This window comes from Suncus etruscus, chromosome 14, assembly GCF_024139225.1.
Source record: "Suncus etruscus isolate mSunEtr1 chromosome 14, mSunEtr1.pri.cur, whole genome shotgun sequence".
Classification (NCBI taxonomy): domain Eukaryota; kingdom Metazoa; phylum Chordata; class Mammalia; order Eulipotyphla; family Soricidae; genus Suncus; species Suncus etruscus.
In genome coordinates this window covers 40,139,510-40,158,952 of record NC_064861.1, presented here as the reverse complement: position 1 = coordinate 40,158,952, position 19,443 = coordinate 40,139,510, and the positions used below count along the sequence as shown (strand labels likewise).

Genomic DNA, 19,443 nt, shown 5'->3' with positions numbered 1-19,443 from the left:
GGCAAATAGGATTCAATGCCTCGTTAAGAAGATCATCCACTACGATCAAGTAGGTTTCATCCCAGGAATGCAAGGCTGGTTTAACATCCGTAAATCTATCAACATAATACACAACATCAATAACAAGAAAAATAAAAACCACATGATCATATCAATAGATGCAGAGAAAGCATTTGATAAGGTCCAACACCCATTCTTGATCAAAACTCTCAGCAAGATGGGAATGGAGGGAACCTTTCTCAATATAGTGAAAGCCATCTACCACAAGCCAGTGGCAAATATTATCCTCAATGGAGAAAAACTAAAAGCCTTTCCTCTAAATTCTGGCACAAGTCAAGGCTGTCCTCTCTCACCACTCCTATTCAACATAGCACTGGAAGTACTTGCTATAGCGATTAGGCAAGAAAAGGATATCAAGGGAATCCAGATAGGAAAGGAAGAAGTCAAGCTCTCACTGTTTGCAGATGACATGATACTCTACTTAGAAAACCCTAAAGACTCTATCAAAAAGCTTCTAGAAACAATAGACTCATATAGCAAGGTGGCAGGCTACAAAATTAACACAGAAAAATCAATGGCCTTTCTATACACCAATAGTAATAAGGATGAAATGGACATTAAGAAAACAACCCCATTCACAATAGTGCCACACAAACTCAAATATCTTGGAATCAACTTGACTAAATATGTGAAGGACCTATACAAGGAAAACTATAAAACTCTGCTCCAAGAAATAAGAGAGGACACATGGAAATGGAAACGCATGGATTGGCAGGATTAACATCATCAAAATGGCAATACTCCCCAAGGCATTATACAGATTTAATGCCATCCCTCTAAATATACCCATGACATTCTTCAAAGAAGTGGATCAGACACTTTTGAAATTCATTTGGAACAATAAACACCCTCGAATAGCTAAAGCAATCATTGGGAAAAAGAATATGGGAGGAATTACTTTCCCCAACTTTAAACTGTACTACAAAGCAACAGTTATCAAAACAGCATGGTATTGGAATAAGGATAGGTCCTCAGATCAGTGGAATAGGCTTAAATACTCAGAAAATGTTCCCACAGACATACAACCACCTAATTTTTGATAAAGGAGCAGGAATTCCTAAATGGAGCAGGGAAAGCCTCTTCAACAAGTGGTGTTGGCACAACTGGCTAACCACTTGCAAAAAATTGAACTTAGACCCCCAGCTAACATCATGTACGAAGGTAAAATCCAAATGGATTAAAGACCTCGATATCACCCCCAAAACCATAAGATATATAGAACAGCACATAGGCAAAACACTCCAGGACATTACAGGCATCTTCAAAGAGGAAACTGCACTCTCCAAGCAAGTGAAAGCAGAGATTAACAGATGGGAATATATTAAGCTGAGAAGCTTCTGTACCTCAAAGGAAATAGTGCCCGGGATACAAGAGTCACCCACTGAGTGGGAGAAACTATTCACCCAATACCCATCAGATAAGGGGCTAATCTCCAAAATATACAAGGCACTGACAGAACTTTACAAGAAAAAAACATCTAACCCCATCAAAAAATGGGGAGAAGAAATGAACAGACACTTTGACAAAGAAGAAATACACATGGCCAAAAGACACATGAAAAAATGTTCCACATCACTAATCATCAGGGAGATGCAAATCAAAACAACGATGAGATACCACCTCACACCCCCAGAGAATGGCACACATCCCAAAGAATGAGAATAAACAGTGTTGGCAGGGATGTGGAGAGAAAGGAACTCTTATCCACTGCTGGTGGGAATGCCGTCTAGTTCAACCTTTATGGAAAGCGATATGGAGATTCCTCCAAAAACTGGAAATCGAGCTCCCATATGATCCAGCTATACCACTCCTAGGAATATACCCTAGGAACACAAAAATACAATACAAAAGCCCCTTCCTTACACCTATATTCATTGCAGAGCAAGACTCTGGAAACAACCAAGATGCCCTTCAACAGACGAATGGCTAAAGAAACTGTGGTACATATACACAATGGAATATTATGCAGCTGTCAGGAGAGATGAAGCGATGAAATTTTCGTATACATGGATGTACACGGAATCTATTATGCTGAGTGAAATAAGTCAGAGAGAGAGAGAAAAACGCAGAATGGTCTCACTCATCTATGGGTTTTAAGAAAAATGAAAGACACCCTTGTAATAATAATTTTCAGACACAAAAGAGAAAATAGCTGGAAGTTCCAGCTCACCTCAGGAAGCTCACCACAAAGAGTGATGAGTTTAGTTAGGGAAATAACTACATTTTGAACTGTCCTAATAATGAGAATGTATGAGGAAAATGGAGAGCCTGTCTAGAGTACAGGCGGGGGTCGGGTGGGGCGAAGGGAGACTTGGGACATTGGTGATGGGAATGTTGCACTGGTGATGGGTGGTGTTCTTTACATGACTGAAACCCAAACACAATCATGTATGTAATTAAGGTGTTTAAATAAATTTAAAAAAATGTAGCCAACCTATTTAATTTCTGTTATCCCCTGTAGCCTGAAAGTACTACAGGAGTGATTCCTGAGTGTAGAGCCAATAGTAAGTCCTGAGTACAGCCGGGTGTGACCAAAACAAAGACAAAACTCATTTTTCATGAGTAGATAGTTTTGCTTCTCTATTTCATGAATTTGTTCTGCTTCTGATTTTAGCCTTTTTATTGGGACTGTTTCTTCTTTATAGGGGTTGCCTTCTGACATTTTGAGGCACCCATGATTTTTACATGTTTCTTATAAATTCTTCCCCAAATTGTCTTGTCATATGTTCATTTACTTTGAGGCCCTTTTTCATCTTATGCTGTTTTCTGGAGGTTTTATGCACTTCATCTTTGAACTTACCGCTTCAGTCCTCAGCAGCTGTTACTCTGTTGGCAAGGCCTCTGCTGAACTTTTATTTCACCTACCAAGTTTTTCAGTTGTGTCATTTGTGTTTGTATCTTTCTCATTCTTCCTCATATCTTCTCATTTTTTTATTGGCAGTATGTTCCATTGTTTATTTGAGCTTGTTGAACATTCTAAGGATTTAAACTCTGAAGTCCTTTTTTAGAGAGAATATGTAGGATGTTAGTACTGACTGGGTCTTTAGGATTACAATCTTATTTTTATTCTGTACTCTAAAAATTTGTTAAATTGCTTTATTTAGCACAGTAGTTATAGAATTGCTCAGAGTTGGATTTCAGTCATAGATTATCCACCAACCTTCACCAGTTCACCTTTCCCACCAATAATGTCCCCCATTTTTCTCCCACACCTCACCCCCACCTTTATCTGTGCAGTCATTTATTTTGCTTTTCTCTCTTTATCTTTTTCTGAGACTGTGCTTTGTACTATTGTTAATGAAAGGATGACGTGCATGTCACCTATCGTCTTTCAGCACTCAGTTCTCGTCCAGAGTGATTAGTTCCAAATATCATTGTCATAGTAGTCTCTTCTCTACTCTAACTGCAGTCATTGCTCTTATAGGCAAGCTTCCAACCATGGATTGGTCCTCCTGCCTCTCATCTCTATTGTCTTTGATATTATTACCATACAGTCTTTATTTTTCTTGTAGCATACAAATGAGTGAGGTTATTCTTTTGTTTGTTTGCTTTGGGGCCACACCCATTGACGTTCGGGGTTACCCTGGCTATGTGCTCAGAAATTGCTCCTGGCTTGGGGGACCATATGGGATACTGGGGGATCGAACCATAGTCCATCCTAGGCTAGCGCAGGCAAGGCAGATGCTTTACCCCTTGCACAACTGCACCACTATCCCTTTTTTGTTTTGTTTTGTTTTGTTTGAGTGAGATTATTCTATACCCATGCCTCTCACTCTGACTCATTTCACTCAGCATAGTAATCTCCATATACACCCATATATAAGCTAATTTTATGGCTTTATTATTCCTAATTTGTAAATGATGCTGATGAAGTCAGACCCCAAGATGTAGAAGTCACTGGTGAGGATGGAAACCCAGGCAAGCAGAGTACACAGAAAGAAACATCCACCAGCTATTTCAGTAGAGTAACTCAGTTTATTGTAGGTGGAAAAGGGATACTTATAATAGGGGAGTGTAGGGTGTGGACTGTTAGCCAATTCAGTAGGATGTGAGAGGGGATTAAAACAGGATGTGTACTTCTGTGTTTAGGGAAGACAGAGTAGGGGGATTAAGGAAAGCATGGTGTGTCCTCTGGATGTTAAAAAAGGATGTTTGCTTACAGTGATTAGCTACACTAATAGCTGCATAGTATTACATAGTGTAGACATACCACAGTTTTTAGCCACTCATCTGTTCTCAAACACTTGTGTTGTTTCCATATTCTGGCTATTATTAATAATGCTGCTTGAACATAGGAATGCAGAAAGTCTTTCTGAATTGTGATTTTACATTTCTAAGGTATGTATCCCTAAGGTATTGCTGGATAATATGGAAGTTCAATTTCTAGTTTTATGAGGAATATATATATATTATTTTCCCAAAAGGCTAATCAGTCCACATTCTCACCAGTAGCGAATGAGAGTCCCCTTTCCCTCATCTACAGTAGCACAGGTTGTTCTTGTTCTTTGTGATGTGTGTCAGTCTCTGTGATGTGAGATGATATGTCATTGTTTTGATTTGCATCTTCCAGATGATTAATGATGTAGAACAAAATTTTATGTGCATTTTGGCCATCTCTATTTTTCTTTGAGTAAATGTCAGTTTATTTATTCTCACTATTTTTTGTATAGGGTTAGATGTATGTTCTTGCGAAGTTTTATCAGTGCCTTGTATATCTTAAATATTAACCCTTATTTGATGGGTATTGGGTGAATAGTTTCTGCCATTAGGTGGGTATCCTTTGGATCCTAGTTACTGTTTCCAATATCATGCTGTTATAATGACTACTGCTTTTTAGAACAGTTTAGAATTGGGGAAAGTGATGACTTTCATCTTCTTTTCCCCCAAGGATCACTGTATCAATTTGTGTACAGTTATTGCTCCATATGAATTTCAGGAGCATCTGAGCATCTTCTTTGAAAAATGTCATTGGCATTCTTATAGAGATTGCATTAAATCTGTACAATGTTTTAAGAAAGTATTGACAGGGGCCAGAGAGATAGCTCAGCGGTAAGGTATTATTTGCCTTGCATGTGGCCAACCCAGAAGGGACCTGGTTTGATTCCTGGCATCCCATATGATCCCCCAGTCTGCCAGGGGCAATTTCTGATTGCAGAGTCAGGAGTAACCACTGAGCACCACTGGGTGTGACCCAACAACAAATCAATTAATAAATAAAAAAAATTTTTAAAGAAAGTATTGACATTTTAATGATGTTAATCCTCCCAATCCTTGAATAGGGTATATGGTTTCACTTCTTAGTGTCCTCTTACTTCTTGAAGCAGTGTTCTGTCATTTTCTTTGTGTATGACTTTCCGCTCTTTTGTTAAATTGACTCCAATGTACTTGATTCTATGAGGCATAATTGTGAATGAGATTCTTTTTTTGTTTTTGTTTTTGGGCCACACCTGGTGATGCTTAGGTGTTACTCCCAGCTATACACTCAGAAATCGCTCCTGGCTTGGGGGACCATATGGGATGCCAGGGGATCGAACAATGGTCTGGCCTAGGCTAGCACGTGCAAGGCAAACACCTTACTGCTTGTGCCACAGCTCTTTTTTTATAATGTCTCTTTCTTCTCTTTCATTAGTTATGTGTAGAAAAGCCATGGATTTTGCAGATTAACTTTTTAGCCTGCTACTTTACAAGTCTATTGCTTTTTAGAAGCTTTTTTGTAGAGTCTTTAGGATTTTCTAGATACAGTATCATGTCATCTAAAAAAAAACACAAGAGCTTCACCTCTTCCATTTTTCTGTAAATGCCTTTAATGTCTTTTTCTTGACTAATTACTATGGAAAGTGCTTCTAGTACTATACTGAATAGAAGTTGTGAAAGGGGGAAACCTTGTCTTATACCAAGTCTTAGAGGAAAAGATATTAGCTTTTTTCCCTTTGAGTATAATGTTTTTAATGAATTTGTCTTAAATGACTTTGACAATTGTGAAAAAAGTTTCTGCAATTCCCAGCTTGTTGAAAGTTTTTATTAGGGGCTGGAAAGATAGCATGGAGGTAGGGTGTTTGCCTTAATTGCAGAAGAATGGTGGTTCGAATCCCAGTATTCCATATGGCCCCCCGAGCCTGCCAGGAGCAGCGATTTCTGAGCATAGAGCCAGGAGTAACCCCCTGAGTGCTGCTGGGTGTGACCCCCCCAAAAAAAGTTTTTTATTAGAAATAAATGCTGAACCTTGTCAAATAATTTCTCAGCATCTACTGATGATCATATAATTTTTTTTCTTTTATTAACATGATGTATTATATTGATTGACTTGCATATATGAAATAATCTTTGCATCCCAGGATGAATCCTACTTGGTCATGGTGTATAACCTTCTTGATGACCTGTTGAATTTTATTTGCAAGTATTTTGTTGAGGATTTTTGCATCTGTGTTTATCAAGGATATGGGCCTATACTTCTATTTTCTTGTGTGTGTGTCTGTCTGCTTTTTGTATCAGGATGATATTGGCTTCATAGAAACTATTTGGAAGTGTTTTTGTTTCTTCAATTTCCTGGAAGAGCTTGAAAAAAGATTTTCAGTCTATTGGTTTTAAATGTTTGAAAGAATTCACTAGCGAATCCATCTGCTCTTGGGCTTTTGTTTTTGGAAGGCTTTTGATTACCATTTCAATTTCCCCAATGATGATGGGTCTGTTCAGATTTTCCAAATCATCTTGGTTCAACTTTGGGAGGTTATAGGAGTCCAAAATTTATCTATTTATTCCTGGTTCTCTTGCTTTGTGACATAAAGATTCTGACTACCATTTGAATTTATTTAGTATCTGTGATGCTATTCCCTTTTCATTTCTGCTTCTGTTTAAGTTTCTCTCTCTCAGTAGGATTACAGTCTTTGACCACAACTTGTTATGGGCTTCTATGCCACTTTATCATGGTTCTTTTTATAGTCTGTAGGTATGTTTTTCCTTTGTAACTTCCAAAGAAAGGTCTTTGTGGGAGTTATATGGGACTGAGTGAATGTCTTGTGGCTTCATTAGTGGCCACTCACTTAGGAATTCGTGTCTCTGGGAATGACCTTTCACCTGTGGGAAGTGTGCCATGATTTTGTTCAGGAAGATCCATTACCACCACTTCTGGTTTGCACACACATCTCTTTCTACTAGAACATTTTATTATGAAAGATTTCAGACATACGTATCACTTTAATTTGTGTTACTATCAGGAGTTTGAGTACTTTTCATATATTTATGTTTTAATATATTTATAAATCTTTTAGATTTTTCATAAATTGTGCATTTATATTCTTTTCTGTTTGATTTTTTTCTTAAAATTGTTCTCTTTGCATAAGAATGATAATACATGGAGCTGGAGAGATAACATGGAGGTAAGGCATTTACCTTTAATGCAGAAGGATGGAGGTTCGAATCCCGGCATCCCATATGGTCCCCCGAACCTGCCTGGAGCGATTTTTGAGCATAGAGCCAGGAGTAACCCCTGAGCTCTGCAGGGTGTGACCCAAAAACCACAAAAAAAAAAAAGAATGATAATACATGCCCTACATGTTGCAAATTCTGAACAGTTCTGGATAGGGAAAGTCACAGAAAGTTCTTTTCAGAGTTCTGGTTGCATTTTTTCAATTGTGAGAAGTGGGGTTGGATCAGCCCTGGTGATTCTATATTCTTGGTTTATGCCCAGGTATCACTCCTGTCAGTGCTTGGTATCATATGTGATACTGGGGAATCAAACTGGCTGAGTTGCATAGAATGTAAGTGCCTTAAACCCTTGTATTATTTCTCTATCCCCTGCCAGCATTTTTTTTTTATGTTCTGTTCCACTAATTTAAAATATCTTTCTGTTTGACATAGCTACTAGTGCCTAGCTTTGAGCCTATTCTAGGTTTGGATATCATCTTCCAATGAAACTTTTGACTTCTTACCTGCCATGACCAAGAACTCTAATTCCTTTATACTGAAGCAAGACTCTGATATCATGGGGGGTGTTAGAGCTGAGCATAGAGTATGCAGACTCTAGAGACAATTTTTGTATATTGTAATAGAGGGAGGAGAGGATAGTGTCCAACAAAGTCTTCCAAAGGACAGTCTGTATAAGTACCTTTCTACCAGTGGATAAAAAGAGGAGGCAGCCAATGATAATAATAATAATAATAATAATGCCTTCAGTTTGCCCATCTCTGGGTATGGTGGGACATTGAGAATGAGGATAAGGGAGAAGTGTCTATTGAATAGGAAATCTAGGTCATGTTAATGAGATCATTAGTCATATTGGTGATGTAAGCTAGTCTTTATCAGCTTCCACTCACCAGGCCCCGGGCTATGCCTTCCCATTAGGTGGGGAAAAGCTTAATGTTATGGAATTCTAAAAGGGTGATTAGGAATTAGGCTTCACAAGGTGGGGAATACTTCAAAACCAGTTCTAATTCTCAGCATCTGGGAGACATCTGAGTGAGGTAATGGCCAAATTAGAGAAATTGTTCTAGTCACCCCCCCCCACCCCACTATGTGCCTAAAGATGCTAGATCTTTAGATTTTTACTTTTATTTTCAAGAAAAACTGGAGTACAATGAGTTGAGCCAGAATGATAGCACAGTGGCTAGGGCATTTGCTTTGCACATGGTTGACTTGGTTTCAATCCCTGGTATCCCTTATGATTCCCCAAGTACCTCAAGGCATAATTCCTGAGTGCAGAGCCAGGAATTTTGAGCATAAAAAAAAGTTGAGAGGCTGGGCAGATGACTCAGTAGTGGAACTACAGTAACATATGGCTCCATAGAAAAGACAAGTGAGACCCTGAAGCTCTCTGAATATCACCATGTGTGGTCCTGATAGTCCCCAAATATCATAAGGCAATAGTATTGAACTATTTGGCTCTGTTGGCCCACATTCTATTTATTTTTTATTAGAAGGGTTTTAATTTTTATTTTTTCTCTTAGTCTAAGACAATAATTACAGAAAAATTACAGATTCTTTTAAAGCTTTCCTGAAATAAGATTGATTTAGGATAAACCACATATTTAAAGTATGCAGTTTCATGCACTCGGTGATATGTATACAACTGTGAGACATATCACTGTCAAAATAGTGTCCATCATTCCCCCTAATGACTTGTGCTTCTTTGTAGTTTATCCTACACTGTATCCAGCAACCATTAACATGCTTCCCATGTTATCCCTATAGATAAGTTTGCATTTTCTAGAATTGCATGTAAATGTAATCATACAATATGTTGTTATTTTGAACTAGTTCCCTTCATTCAGTATGATTAATTTGAGGTACACTTATTTTGCTGCATGTATTAATGACTCATTATATTTTTTTCCCAGTAGATCTGTACCAGGTTGATTGTTTCCTCACTGGTTGATAAACATTTGGGTGGTTGTAAATAAGCCAGCTATGCAGGTTGCAATTGAGTCTCTGTGTGAATATATACTAAGATGGAATTTGAAACATCCTCTCTCCTCTCATGATACATACATTTTAACAATATGAACAGCATAATATCAAAACAAGAAAGAATTCTATTTATCCAGAATGGTAGTTAGTAAGTTTGCCTTGCTTACCGTCAACCTGAGTTTGGTCCCAGTACTATATATTTTCCTCCAACTCCTCCAGGCAGAGGAGTGATCTGGGAACCCTCAAAACGAAACCAGAAATAAACTCTGAGCACTACTAGGTGTATCCTAAAAACAAAAATAAAACTATTACTCAAAAAGAGATTATAGAAATTCAATGTAAGTTGATTTTAAATTTTACTTAAAATTGATAACAAATTAAACATTAAAAAATTAAAAAATACAAGTTCCTTTTGGCCTTTAGGTTCCCAAATTAGGAGTCTTTGTGGTCATGGCAGAAGAATGTTTAGTGGAGAATGTTTGGGTTTAGCATTTTAAGCCATGTTATAGCTGTGAGAAGATTCACTGCTGTGACAAGTGCCAAGGGAAGCCACAACAGAGGCACCTCAGTCAAAGGTTTAAACCTCCCAGAAATATCAGGAAGATCTAGAAACTCCAGACCATCTAGAAATATTATTCATACTTAGGGACAGTGACTGTGCATAGAGAAAGTGACCTGGATTTCTAGGTTGGTGTTGACTTCGAAGCCCAGGAAGAACTGATGAGATCTTCTCTGGGTCACACTATGGTAGTTGGTTCTGAGGGCACTGATGCAGTTACAGGTGGGATTGATTAATAACCAGAGCTACTCCTCCAATTCTCTAGTTAGCAAGGCAGATAATATTATTGCTCCCACTTCATGGGCCAGGAAAGAAAGACACAGAAAAGTTAAGTCTCTTGGCAAAGTGCTAAAGGTGTGTGTGTGAGGTGTATATACATGTGCAGAGCATACTTTAAACTCAGCAAGTCCAGTTCAGAGGGAGTCTTGAGAGTCCATAATTCTGTCAGTATGACCATATTGTGAAGGTTGTACTGTGGAATCCAACACCTGGTTTCCAGGCAGACAGCTGAGAGCTGTATTTGTAACTGCTATTCCTCAACCATGGATTTGTTTTTGAGAATGCAACCAAACCTTAACAGCCAGGACTGATCACTATGAGCTTGATCTTTGTTGTTGTTGTTGTTGTTAGGTCACACCTGGCAGTGCTCAGGTGTTATTCCTGGTTCTGCACTCAGGAATCATTCCTAGTGGGCTCAGGGGTGCCAGGTACTGAGCTGTGTACAAGGCAAAAGCCCTACTCACTGTATTATCTCTCCAGCTTAATCTTTGAAGATAATATTTAAGTTACACCCCTGATCTAAGTATTTTAAATGTCCTGTCTATTTTTGTACTCCTGTCAGGGCTGGTAGTGCCTGTCACCAGCCATATAGTGTCAATATTTTAAAAAGTAGTTGGTGTCTTTGGGTAAGTCTAAGTTTGTTATTTCTAAAATGACACTAATTGTATCTCCCTTTTGTGTCACTGAGACCAGGCAGAATAATTTAAGAATTTTCAATTTAAGAACATGGTAAATGCTCAACAAATGTTTGTGTCTGAAGAATAATGTAGATGACATGATTACTTTGGGGGACTTACTCTTTCAGAATAAAGAGAGAGTGGAAGAGAAAAAAGCAAAATCCAAGCATGTGCTGAGCAACAGAGGTGTGCAAGCTGAGATCACAGGGCCTTGGAAAGGTGAGTTGGGACCTACTTACTTTTTAGCTCACATCTGACACAACAGTTTCAGAATGAAAATACTACCACTAGCAAAAATACCATTATTAGAAAGCTGTTCAAACTGCCCTTTCCTGGTCCTTTTGATTATACATCTAGATGTAAACTGTCATCTATGCCTTAAGTAACTTGAAACAGTTCTGTGTCTGTAGGCTGTCTCCAACATGTTGCTCAGCTATATTTAAATCACTTAGCTGTGTATTTTCTTAACTTTATTTATTTATTGATTGATTGCTTTTGAGGCACACCTAGTGGCGTTCAGGAGTTTCTCCTGGCTCTGCACTCAGAAATCGCCCCTGACAGGCTAGGGGACCATATGGGATGCTGGGAATTGAACCGGGTCCCTCCAGGGTCAGCCACATGCAAGGCATGCCCTATTGCTGTACGATCTCTCTGGCCCCTGGGTGTGTGTGTGTGTGTGTTTTTTGTTTATTTATTTAGTTTTTGGGTCACACCTGGCAGTGTACAGGAGTTACTCCTGGCCCAATGCTCAGAAATTGGCCCTGGTAGGCTCGGGGGACCATATGGGGTGTCAGGATTCAAACCACCATCCTTCTGCATGCAAGGCAAATGCCCTACCTCCATGCTATCTCTCGGGGCCCTAGGTATGTGTTTTTAAGGGACTTTTTTGCATATTGTTTACAGGGTTTTCGTTATATTAACAAAACAAGTTATATTAAAGAGAAATCTACTTTTTATTCTTATGCTCTAGATCCTCTTCTCTTCCCTTCCCATATATCTGTATGGAAAAATATTTTGTTTTCTATTCCTTGAGACCCATCTCTCTATACCAGCCTTTAAACTGCACACAATAAACATACAAACAAGGGGCCGGGCGGTGGCGCTGGAGGTAAGGTGCCTGCCTTGCCTGCGCTAGCCTAGGACAGACCGCAGTTCGATCCCCCAGCGTCCCATATGGTCCCCCAAGAAGCCAGGAGCAACTTCTGAGCGCATAGCCAGGAGTAACCCCTGAGCGTCACAGGGTGTGGCCCCAAAAAAAACATACAAACAAATAAAAACACACATGCACATTCTCCTTAGCTAAACAGAAATATGCCATCCATTAGGCAGGCTGATCCTGATATCACCTTGCATCCAAACACAGACATTCTCTGCCTTTTCTGTAGTCTATGCAGCATTCCTTGTGTGACCCATACTTTCTCCTGATGGTCATTTGGGTATTTGCAATCTGACTCTTATAAGTTCACTACATGGGTACACTCCAAACATCTTTGGGACTGATTCCTCCAAATGGGTATGTTTTCATTCTGCCTACCTTTCTGTAGAAAGCCAGACAGCAGATCTGGCTGAGGGGACACTGGAGAAGCTGACACCCATTGCTTCAGGGATGGGATTTGACCTTCTTGCCCAGCCAGAGGGATCTCCAGAACAGGGGGATGGAGTTCCTGGTTCAGCTCAGCTGCCCTTTGGCCACCTGCTGCTGCCCATAGAGGTGGAAGCCATGGCTTCTGGGACATCCAGTGAGAACCAAGGGAATGACCCCGAATCGTCTGAGGCACCTGACAGGGTCCAAGAGTCATCCACTCACCAGGAGGCGTTACTGAATATGGAACAAGGCACATTGTTTGCCAAGCCTGATCCTCAATCGTCAGAGGACTCCATGAGGCTGACTTCAGGGCTGCCAGCCAAGGCCAAAGCAGACAACAGCGGAAAACTATGCCCATGGTAAGTGTAGTAAGGGGGACAAAATGAGGTGCAGCCTGTAGCAGGTTGAGTGACCACTCTGCTGGTTGACTCCAAGGGGAAGGTGGGAGAATATCTAGGCCTTCTCTCAGCCCCGCTTCTCACCTGCTGCTCAGTAGAATTACTGGAAAGAGGTTTGTCCTTTTATGTTTTTGTTTTTTAAAGATCAATGCCCAGAGATTCTAGAGTGTGACTCAGGCATTGCCCCTTTAATAATCATCTTGAGTGATTCTAATGTGGAGCAGGACAAGAACTATTACATCTTAGAACAATAACTAAAAGATGTGTGTACTTCCCCTATCCCCAACAAGCATTTAACAGGCATAATTTCATTTTACTTTTAGAATGTCCTATGGTCAGTGTAACTGATGCCCATTTTTTTGGGGGGGGTCACACACGGCAGCACTCAGGGGTTAGTCCTGGCTCTATGCTCAGGAATTCACTCCTGGCAGGCTCAGAGTACCATATGGGATGCCGGGATTCGAACCACTGACCTCCATGCTATCTCTCCGGCCCCAATTGATACCATTTTATTGACAAGAAAATAGGTTCAAATGTCCAGGACAACACAGCCAAGGAGTTATGGAGTTATAATTTAAATTCAGGTGACTGGCCTCCAGAATCTACGTCTTATCTCTGTACCATTGCTCTACTTGATAGACATTTAATTTAGGTCTAAGCTTTGTTGAAGATGATGTCGACTCAGAGCTTGGTGGAGCTGAATCAGTCCAGGGACTTTCAGGAAAAGAGTGCTCAAGGATCCTGGAGGTAGATTTTGGGCCTGGGAATGAGGGCTAGACCTTGCACTCAGCGGACACATACTGGATGCAGAGGACTGACTGCCAGCCCTCCTTGGATATGTCTTCTCTGGCCCTGGACTGCTTATTCTGGCCCTCATATCCCCTGAAGTCCCCTGAAGCTTCCAGGGCTTCTCTCAAAGGGTCTGCTATTCCTCCCCTGCTATCTAGGCCTAAAATCTTGGCCTGTGAAGAAGAGTCCATGCTGGTGTATGTACTGTGGACCTTGGCAACAAAACCCAAATTTTCTGCCTGTATTTTGAAGGAAGAAGGGCATCTCTATGAGACCAACCTAGCCAGAGGCAGGATTCCTGGCAGGGATCTCTGAATCTGAGCCAAGGCTCTAAATGTGGAATTTGGGGGAGGCAGTGAACTTCCTGTGAACTTGTTAGGGGCCTCATAAAAAATTCTGCCTAAGGTGGAAAGTTTTCTATATCACTTCTGTCCTGAGCTACATTTCATATATAGCTACAGAACTCATAAATTGGGGCCCCTTTTCTGCTTTTTCAGCTGGCACATGAGGATACTTTGAGGGAAAGGGGTGAACTTAAATATAAGTTCTGACTGGCAGCAACTGTCTGTTTAGACTACCGTTAAGCCTCGCTAGATGTAGTGGAACAGAATGCTGTCATGCAGGAGACATTGCTGGCTGTGTTGCACGCTGCTCAAGAGCAGAAAGACCTTCTGAAGGGATTGGCCTGGCTGTGATGATTGTACCTGCAACCCACATGAAAACTCAAAGGACAGTATGAAGACTTGACCTTCTTCATCCCACCAGAATACTATTTCAGCAACTGGTTTCCCACAACCTCATTGTCCCCTGTCTGTGGCTGCATGAGGCAGGCTTAGACACCACATTTCTATGTTTGCCTCATTTCATCAAGCTGAATTTATTTTGAAGGCATAGTGTTGGCATACTCCTGTTGCCTCCCACCTAAGGCTTCCCTGTACATCGGCTGCTGCATCCTTCAGACACACTAGGAGCAGGCTCTTCTCTTAGAGGACCCCCAGCATTTGATTCATTGTGGTAGAAATAACATAACCACTTTCATTTTTTCCCAGCCAATGGTGACTGCTCTTCTACTTTCTATCTCTAAAAGAGATTTAAATACTTGAGTTACCTCATAAACATGGAATTACAATCCTTTGTGTCTGATTTATTTTACTTAGCAAATGTTCTAAGGCTCAAGCATTTAATAGTGTCGGAATTTCATTCCTTTTAAAATATGGATAACATCCCATTGCTAGAGATAGATAACCTCCATATATGTTCATATTACTTATCTATAAACATACGTTTTGGTTTTGATTCATGCCCCTGAACACTCTTGGCCATTCTTGAGGCATCATATAGTACCAGGGACTGAACTTGGGGTTTCTGCAAGTATTCACTCCATACTTTTTAATTGTTTCTTTCTATGTTTATCCATTCATTCATTAATTCACACTTTGGTTGCTTCCACATCTGGCTGTTTCAAGTGCTGCTGCTGCAAACCTCTGGGTATATGAGTCTCTAAAATTCTGCTTTCAATACTTTTGAAAATACTCCAAGAAGTGAGATTGCTGGATTATATGGCAGTTTATTTTTAGAATTTTTAATAAACTATGACTGTTTTCCACAGTAGCAACACCATTTTGGGGTCTCATCATTGGAGCTCTCCACCCCCACCCCCAGTATATCTGTTTATTACCATCTCTTTGCCAAAAGAGGGAGCTATGTCAAACTCACGCAGCATACCAGTGACAGGGCCAAGAGCAGAATTGAGGCTGCCTTGCTCCCTCTGAAGACTCAATTCATGCCTAACACTCCAAGCTCAAAGCCCTCTGCAACCAATTTACAGAGACCTCAGTCATAGGATATGAAGAGCAGTGAGAGTGAAGACAACTCTGAGAGGGAGGTCTGCATCCCTGGATAACTTGGTTTCCAAGATCAGAGTATCCTTTGATTAGCTCAGTGGGCTGTTTTGATCTCTGCTAGGGCCCCACTGTCTATGATGTGGTTGATGCCAATGGGTAAAGTGGGCCTACTAGCATTGCAAGGACCTGAGGGAAAGTGAGGAACTATTCTTTAGTTCTGTAGGTCCAGCACAGCTAGACCTATTTATTCAAGAGAAGGAATTTGTATGAGTTGTCCAATTCCAATAAATTCAGCTGAGTCAGGGCCGTCCAGTGCAATGTTTGACTTGGTTTACTCAAGTCTTCATCTACTGAAAGAGAGACTGGGGCACAGATAAGTGAGATAAAAGCCAACCAACCTCCTGGTACAAAGGGGCCTCAGGAATACAGGTTCCCATCCCTGCCAACCATCAGTTGCTTCAAAGCCTTCAATGGAAACTCTCCAGTAGAATCCCAAGGACTGATGGCACTATTTGTCAATCAAAGCTGTCCCTTCTACTGGGGTTCTTACTCAGCAGGACCCAGAGAGGCAGGGTTTGACATATATTGATTCCAAGTACAACCTCCAGGACCTTTGAGCTGAGGTCAGAAGACCAGGATTAGAAAAGAAGGGGAGCAGCAGGCTTTTAACCACAGGTTTTTTTTTGTGCAGGGACCTACACCCACAGGTTCTCGGGGGTTAGTCCTGGCTCTGTGCTCAGGAATCACTCCTTGCAGACTCAGGGGCACATATGGAATGCCAGAGATCAAACCCGAGTTGGCCTCATGCAAGGTCAACCCTCAATGCCCTACCTGCTGTGCTAACACTCTGGCCCCTGTCCCCAGTTTTGTTCTGACTCCCAAGTTCTTATTTTAACCCTCAGGAATGCATTTTCTCTGCCTCAGGAGCTCCACCCATGAGCAAGAGATGGATACCCCAGAGGATCTGTTTGTGACACAAGGGGACTGTCTCAGACACACACTACCTACAGAGGCTCCAACTGCTGCCCATTCAAGTGAGCAGGACCTACTTGGGTCCAGAGGCTGCTCCCAGGTCTCTGGGACTGATTTTGGAAATCAGATCCCAAAAGAAGACAGCAAGTTTTCCTTTCTGCTGAAGACTAGCAGCAATGAGGGAGAAAATGCTGAGGAGCCACAGGCGCCTGAGGCAGAGTCCACCAAGGAGCCAAGCAAGACCAGGATAGATAAGGGAGATGATACCAAAGTCCTAGGCCTGAAGCAAGACAAAGGCCCAGCAGCAGAAAACTTGGATCCTGGAAAGGACTATGCAGCCTGCACGGAAAGAGAGGAAGCAGGAAGGATGTCCTTGGGGACTGAGGCTGAAACTGTGGTTTTGGGTAAGTGGAGTCACTGCTGTTTTAGCTGTGATGGAAAGTTTGGAGGGTATACTCCTAGGGGGACAACCTGAAGCTTCTGGGGAGAGATAATGGAAGTTTGGGGAGATAGTATGATAGTAATATGAGGACTGGTGACAGCTCTGAGATGGAGATGATGATGTCAGTTTGGTTATGCACTCCCCACTATGCCCTTTGACTCATTGCTTCCTTGGTCAGAACATTCATCATCATGTGTAACTGCAAGAAGGCCATTTTTTGTCTCTTTTCTGGCCCAGAATTTCCGAGGTAACCCCTGAGTTAGGGCTGTGACTTCTGTGCTTCACAGTTGTTCTGTTGAACAGACTTCTCTATTTTACTTTTCATTGTGTGGCTTGGTTCAAAGGTGGACAAAACTTGTTTAATTTCCGAAACATGGCTATGTGTTTAAATCTTTTCTGGGGAAAGCAGTGGTTGATAAGACTAATGTTAATCTGTGCTGAGCAACAGACATTTGTGCTGGTGTTTACCTCACAGGCCTATGGAATGAGGATAAATGGAAACACAAGGAGATTCAAGGCCACATTCAAAGCCAAAGTGGTGCTGATAAGCCAGACACTGTCAGGCACTGGAATCTTGTTTGGCTCTTGTTCTATAAATGTTCAGTTGTGTGCAGCAAAGGTTTGGATTCTTATACACATCCAGAGTCTAGGCTTTCTCAACATTTCAAGGAACCCAGAAAAAAAAAACCCAGCAAGCCCTTATAAATGTAACATGAAATCTAGTGTTTAGGATTCATTCACCTTTGCTCACAGGGAAAAGAGTGAGCAATCATTTCTTAAAGCAAATTCAAACTTCTACTGTAGAGAGCAGAAAGATGTATTAAGTCAGGGAGGTTTGTGTATTAAAATTGAGAGAAAAATAGCAGAGCTTTCAGGGCTAACAGCACATTGTTTCAAAAGTATTGGAATTGTCTGAAGAACTTTTAACTGCTTTTATGGTGCTCCAAAAAAAAAGAAAACTAAGTTTTTGTCTTCCTGCCATAATATCTTCCAGACTTTTATGTACAAATTAGTGTGTATCATTATGTTTGGTATCTATTCTGTTTTATTCTTTTATTTACTTCATTAACATTTTTAGGTTCCCATCATTTTGAAGAATAAGGTTTTACCCTAAATTCTTTTTGGGAGGCATATCAAGTGTGCTTGAACACTTAGCTCTTTGCACATGGCCCACTTCTGGTGGTACTCAGGGGTCATATTAAAGTGGTGCCAGATTTGAACTGGGGTGGACTTCAAACAAGGCAGGCACTTTATCTCCTAAAATATCTCTGTGACCTATTAAATTTGAAGTCATTTTTCAGCTTTCCTAGCACTGCTGTTCTTCAGTTCCCCTCCATACTCATTGCTGATTTGCATATACACTATCCTGTACCTTAGTGGTTACCTACATCCTGAATCTTTTATGGCACTGCCTGTGCCTTTAACAGTTTCATCATGAAATTCTGCTTGATTACCCTGTTCTTGTGCCTTCTATCTCTTGAGGACTGTGCTAATTCACCAAGGATCCACTTTCTTTCTTTCTTTCTTTTTTTGTTTGTTTTTTTGGGGGCCACACCCAGTGATGCTCAGGAGTTACTCCTGGCTATGTACTCAGAAATCGCTCCTGGCTTGGGGGACCATATGGGGAGCAAACTGAGGTCTATCTTGAATCAGCTTCATGCAAGGCAAATGCCGTACCGCTGCACTATCACTCAAGCCCAAGGATCCACTTTTTTATTTAATAACTCTTTATTTAAACACCATGATTACAAGCATGTAAGGATCCACAGGATGAACAGACTGGACATAGTATAGTGTCTTCATCACGAAAAGAGCATTAATATAGGAGATGTAAGACCAAGCTCTGAATTACATTCGTTGCTGACTATCAGTAGCTGTGTGATCTTGATTCAGTCACTTTCTAAGACTTGACTTCCTTCTCTAATAAGTGGGGGGGGATTTGAATGAGATCTTTGAGGAGGGTGAATGGCTTGTTATTTGTATCAAATGAAGTTAAGGAGTTAAGAGATTTGTGATACGTGTTTAGTGGTGTAGGAAGCTCACAAAATTTTTCTTCTGAACAGATGATAGTCCAGCCCCACCAGCTCCTTTCGAACACCGGATGGTGATTGTCAAGGAGACCTCGAGCTTGACAGATTACACAATATGCCAGCATGAAGTCTTAGGAGGGTAGGTAGGACTCATGCTTCTTTAATGAGAAGGCACAGAAAGGTTTTACAGATACCTGAAGACTAAGTTGGAATTTTGAAGTTTTTCAGGAATTGAGGGTTGGAGCTAAGGTTGTATTTAAGATATCCCATAATGTTAGAATAAGTATATAGGTTTCAGAATGGGGTGAAGACTATACCCTAGAGTTCAGGAAAACCCACATGATATGCTGAAGAGGACCAGAAGGGGCCAAACTTTATGGACTTATTGTGAAGTGTCATGAGAACA

General features: G+C 40.8%; 2 protein-coding genes across 2 annotated transcripts in view; one reads left to right on the top strand and one right to left on the bottom strand.

Moving 5' to 3' along the window:
• Positions 1 to 19,443, bottom strand: part of GPT2 (glutamic--pyruvic transaminase 2) — a 690,974-nt gene that overhangs the window by 227,641 nt on the left and 443,890 nt on the right. The window lies entirely within an intron of this gene.
• The window catches only part of MYLK3 (myosin light chain kinase 3), a 55,477-nt gene that overhangs the window by 8,913 nt on the left and 27,121 nt on the right, over positions 1 to 19,443 (top strand). Inside the window, exons 2-5 of the mRNA XM_049787394.1 lie at positions 11,106 to 11,196; positions 12,522 to 12,921; positions 16,518 to 16,969; positions 19,071 to 19,176. Coding sequence (XP_049643351.1) covers positions 11,106 to 11,196; positions 12,522 to 12,921; positions 16,518 to 16,969; positions 19,071 to 19,176 — 1,049 coding nt within the window. The remainder of the gene's footprint in view (positions 1 to 11,105; positions 11,197 to 12,521; positions 12,922 to 16,517; positions 16,970 to 19,070; positions 19,177 to 19,443) is intronic.